At 57.9% G+C, this 5,000-nt stretch overlaps 1 protein-coding gene across 10 annotated transcripts in view; it reads right to left on the bottom strand.

Moving 5' to 3' along the window:
* The window catches only part of LOC129835746 (1-phosphatidylinositol 4,5-bisphosphate phosphodiesterase beta-3-like), a 149,738-nt gene that overhangs the window by 55,793 nt on the left and 88,945 nt on the right, over positions 1-5,000 (bottom strand). For all 10 annotated transcript variants that reach the window (XR_008756509.1, XR_008756506.1, XR_008756504.1 and 7 more), the window contains exons 8-9: positions 4,913-5,000; positions 3,288-3,454 (exon numbers count right to left, since the gene is read on the bottom strand). The exon at positions 4,913-5,000 is cut by the window's right edge and continues 13 nt beyond it. Coding sequence is in view for 2 of the 10 variants with exons in the window: in XM_055901507.1 (XP_055757482.1) it covers positions 3,288-3,454; positions 4,913-5,000 (255 nt within the window). In the remaining 8 variants the exon portion in view is untranslated. The remainder of the gene's footprint in view (positions 1-3,287; positions 3,455-4,912) is intronic.

Here is a 5,000-nt window from a genome sequence, read left to right as displayed (position 1 = left end):
AGCTGGCGGGCATTACACCCCCCTCTCTCCAGCTGGCGGGCATTACACCCCCCTCTCTCCAGCTGGCGGGCATTATACCCCCCCTCTCTCCAGCTGGCGGGCATTACACCCCCCTCTCTCCAGCTGGCGGGCATTACACCCCCCCTCTCTCCAGCTGGCGGGCATTACACCCCCCCTCTCTCCAGCTGGCGGGCATTACACCCCCCTCTCTCCAGCTGGCGGGCATTACACCCCCCTCTCTCCAGCTGGCGGGCATTACACCCCCCTCTCTCCAGCTGGCGGGCATTACACCCCCCTCTCTCCAGCTGGCGGGCATTACTCCCCCCTCTCTCCAGCTGGCTGGCATTACTCCCCCCTCACCTCTCTCCAGCTGGCTGGCATTACTCCCCCTCCCACCTCTCTCCAGCTGGCTGGCATTACTCCCCCCCTCACCTCTCTCCAGCTGGCTGGCATTACTCCCCCCTCTCTCCAGCTGGCTGGCATTACACCCCCCCTCACCTCTCTCCAGCTGGCTGGCATTACTCCCCCCCTCACCTCTCACCAGCTGGCTGGCATTACTCCCCCCTCTCTCCAGCTGGCTGGCATTACTCCCCCCTCTCTCCAGCTGGCTGGCATTACTCCCCCCTCTCTCCAGCTGGCGGGCATTACACCCCCCTCTCTCCAGCTGGCGGGCATTACACCCCCCTCTCTCCAGCTGGCGGGCATTACTCCCCCCTCTCTCCAGCTGGCTGGCATTACTCCCCCCTCACCTCTCTCCAGCTGGCTGGCATTACTCCCCCTCCCACCTCTCTCCAGCTGGCTGGCATTACTCCCCCCCTCACCTCTCTCCAGCTGGCTGGCATTACTCCCCCCTCTCTCCAGCTGGCTGGCATTACACCCCCCCTCACCTCTCTCCAGCTGGCTGGCATTACTCCCCCCCTCACCTCTCACCAGCTGGCTGGCATTACTCCCCCCTCTCTCCAGCTGGCTGGCATTACTCCCCCCTCTCTCCAGCTGGCTGGCATTACTCCCCCCTCTCTCCAGCTGGCTGGCATTACACCCCCCTCTCTCCAGCTGGCTGGCATTACTCCCCCCTCACCTCTCTCCAGCTGGCTGGCATTACTCCCCCTCCCACCTCTCTCCAGCTGGCTGGCATTACTCCCCCCCTCACCTCTCTCCAGCTGGCTGGCATTACTCCCCCCTCTCTCCAGCTGGCTGGCATTACACCCCCCCTCACCTCTCTCCAGCTGGCTGGCATTACTCCCCCCCTCACCTCTCACCAGCTGGCTGGCATTACTCCCCCCTCTCTCCAGCTGGCTGGCATTACTCCCCCCTCTCTCCAGCTGGCTGGCATTACTCCCCCCTCTCTCCAGCTGGCTGGCATTACTCCCCCCTCTCTCCAGCTGGCTGGCATTACACCCCCCTCTCTCCAGCTGGCTGGCATTACTCCCCCCTCACCTCTCTCCAGCTGGCTGGCATTACTCCCCCCTCACCTCTCTCCAGCTGGCTGGCATTACTCCCCCCTCACCTCTCTCCAGCTGGCTGGCATTACTCCCCCCCTCACCTCTCTCCAGCTGGCTGGCATTACTCCCCCCTCACCTCTCTCCAGCTGGCTGGCATTACTCCCCCCCTCACCTCTCTCCAGCTGGCTGGCATTACTCCCCCCTCACCTCTCTCCAGCTGGCTGGCATTACTCCCCCCTCACCTCTCTCCAGCTGGCTGGCATTACTCCCCCCTCACCTCTCTCCAGCTGGCTGGCATTATACCCCCCTCACCTCTCTCCAGCTGGCTGGCATTACTCCCCCCCTCACCTCTCTCCAGCTGGCTGGCATTACTCCCCCCCCCTCACCTCTCTCCAGCTGGCTGGCATTACTCCCCCCCCTCACCTCTCTCCAGCTGGCTGGCATTACTCCCCCCTCACCTCTCCAGCTGGCTGGCATTACTCCCCCCTCACCTCTCTCCAGCTGGCTGGCATTACTCCCCCCTCACCTCTCTCCAGCTGGCTGGCATTACTCCCCCCTCTCTCCAGCTGGCTGGCATTACACCCCCCCTCACCTCTCTCCAGCTGGCTGGCATTACTCCCCCCCTCACCTCTCACCAGCTGGCTGGCATTACTCCCCCCTCTCTCCAGCTGGCTGGCATTACTCCCCCCTCTCTCCAGCTGGCTGGCATTACTCCCCCCTCTCTCCAGCTGGCTGGCATTACACCCCCCTCTCTCCAGCTGGCTGGCATTACTCCCCCCTCACCTCTCTCCAGCTGGCTGGCATTACTCCCCCTCCCACCTCTCTCCAGCTGGCTGGCATTACTCCCCCCCTCACCTCTCTCCAGCTGGCTGGCATTACTCCCCCCTCTCTCCAGCTGGCTGGCATTACACCCCCCCTCACCTCTCTCCAGCTGGCTGGCATTACTCCCCCCCTCACCTCTCACCAGCTGGCTGGCATTACTCCCCCCTCTCTCCAGCTGGCTGGCATTACTCCCCCCTCTCTCCAGCTGGCTGGCATTACTCCCCCCTCTCTCCAGCTGGCTGGCATTACTCCCCCCTCTCTCCAGCTGGCTGGCATTACTCCCCCCTCTCTCCAGCTGGCTGGCATTACACCCCCCTCTCTCCAGCTGGCTGGCATTACTCCCCCCTCACCTCTCTCCAGCTGGCTGGCATTACTCCCCCCTCACCTCTCTCCAGCTGGCTGGCATTACTCCCCCCTCACCTCTCTCCAGCTGGCTGGCATTACTCCCCCCCTCACCTCTCTCCAGCTGGCTGGCATTACTCCCCCCTCACCTCTCTCCAGCTGGCTGGCATTACTCCCCCCTCACCTCTCTCCAGCTGGCTGGCATTACTCCCCCCTCACCTCTCTCCAGCTGGCTGGCATTACTCCCCCCTCACCTCTCTCCAGCTGGCTGGCATTACTCCCCCCTCACCTCTCTCCAGCTGGCTGGCATTATACCCCCCTCACCTCTCTCCAGCTGGCTGGCATTACTCCCCCCTCACCTCTCTCCAGCTGGCTGGCATTACTCCCCCCCTCACCTCTCTCCAGCTGGCTGGCATTACTCCCCCCCCTCACCTCTCTCCAGCTGGCTGGCATTACTCCCCCCCCTCACCTCTCTCCAGCTGGCTGGCATTACTCCCCCCTCACCTCTCTCCAGCTGGCTGGCATTACTCCCCCCTCACCTCTCTCCAGCTGGCTGGCATTACTCCCCCCTCACCTCTCTCCAGCTGGCTGGCATTACTCCCCCCCCTCACCTCTCTCCAGCTGGCTGGCATTACTCCCCCCTCACCTCTCTCCAGCTGGCTGGCATTACTCCCCCCTCACCTCTCTCCAGCTGGCTGGCATTGCTCTGGTATTTCTCCATCAGCTGTCTGATCTGCTCTCTCTTCAGCGGAGGATACAGCACCTCGTTGAGACGAGAGTCTCTCTGACGACGGTTTATAAAGTCTGTCAGCTGATCCAGGGACAGGAAGGGCTTCCCCTTAGAACCACTGGGAGGGATAGAGCAGGCATAGAGTCGGTTAGAGAGAGAGATTAGGTTGGTAGAGCAGGCAGTTGGTTAGAGAGAGATTAGGTTGGTAGAGCAGGCATAGAGTTGGTTAGAGAGAGAGATTAGGTTGGTAGAGCAGGCATAGAGTCGGTTAGAGAGAGAGATTAGGTTGGTAGAGCAGGCATAGAGTCGGTTAGAGAGAGAGATTAGGTTGGTAGAGCAGGCATAGAGTTGGTTAGAGAGAGATTAGGTTGGTAGAGCAGGCAGTTGGTTAGAGAGAGATTAGGTTGGTAGAGCAGGCAGTTGGTTAGAGAGAGATTAGGTTGGTAGAGCAGGCATAGAGTTGGTTAGAGAGAGAGATTAGGTTGGTAGAGCAGGCATAGAGTTGGTTAGAGAGAGATTAGGTTGGTAGAGCAGGCATAGAGTTGGTTGGTAAAGCAGGCATAGAGTTGGTTAGAGAGATTAGGTTGGTAGAGCAGGCAGTTGGTTAGAGAGAGAGATTAGGTTGGTAGAGCAGGCAGTTGGTTAGAGAGAGATTAGGTTGGTAGAGCAGGCATAGAGTTGGTTAGAGAGAGAGATTAGGTTGGTAGAGCAGGCATAGAGTTGGTTAGAGAGAGATTAGGTTGGTAGAGCAGGCAGTTGGTTAGAGAGAGATTAAGTTGGTAGAGCAAGCATAGAGTTGGTTAGAGAGAGATTAGGTTGGTAGAGCAGGCATAGAGTTGGTTAGAGAGAGATTAGGTTGGTAGAGCAGGCATAGAGTTGGTTAGAGAGAGATTAGGTTGGTAGAGCAGGCATAGAGTTGGTTAGAGAGAGATTAGGTTGGTAGAGCAGGCATAGAGTTGGTTAGAGAGAGAGATTAGGTTGGTAGAGCAGGCAGTTGGTTAGAGAGAGAGATTAGGTTGGTAGAGCAGGCATAGAGTTGGTTAGAGAGAGAGATTAGGTTGGTAGAGCAGGCAGTTGGTTAGAGAGAGATTAGGTTGGTAGAGCAGGCAGTTGGTTAGAGAGAGAGATTAGGTTGGTAGAGCAGGCAGTTGGTTAGAGAGAGAGATTAGGTTGGTAGAGCAGGCATAGAGTTGGTTAGAGAGAGATTAGGTTGGTAGAGCAGGCATAGAGTCGGTTAGAGAGAGATTAGGTTGGTAGAGCAGGCATAGAGTCGGTTAGAGAGAGATTAGGTTGGTAGAGCAGGCATAGAGTTGGTTAGAGAGAGATTAGGTTGGTAGAGCAGGCATAGAGTTGGTTAGAGAGAGATTAGGTTGGTAGAGCAGGCATAGAGTCGGTTAGAGAGAGAGATTAGGTTGTTATGGTTTGTTGCGTTGTTTGATGTAATAATGTGTCTAACACTGTATGTATACAGTGTGTGTGTGTGTGTGTGTGTGTGTGTGTGTGTGTGTGTGTGTGTGTGTGTGTGTGTGTGTGTGTGTGCATTCGAGTGTTTGTTGTGTGTGTGTGTGAGACTCACAGCTCTACGAAGATGCGTTCTATCTCAGGTCGGAGACAGAGACTGTGGAGAAAGCTCTGGAACATATCACAAGTAAAGTCGTCTGGCT

This window comes from Salvelinus fontinalis, chromosome 36 (genome assembly GCF_029448725.1).
Source record: "Salvelinus fontinalis isolate EN_2023a chromosome 36, ASM2944872v1, whole genome shotgun sequence".
Taxonomy (NCBI): Eukaryota; Metazoa; Chordata; class Actinopteri; order Salmoniformes; family Salmonidae; genus Salvelinus; species Salvelinus fontinalis.
This window is presented reverse-complemented; position numbering and strand designations above follow the sequence as displayed.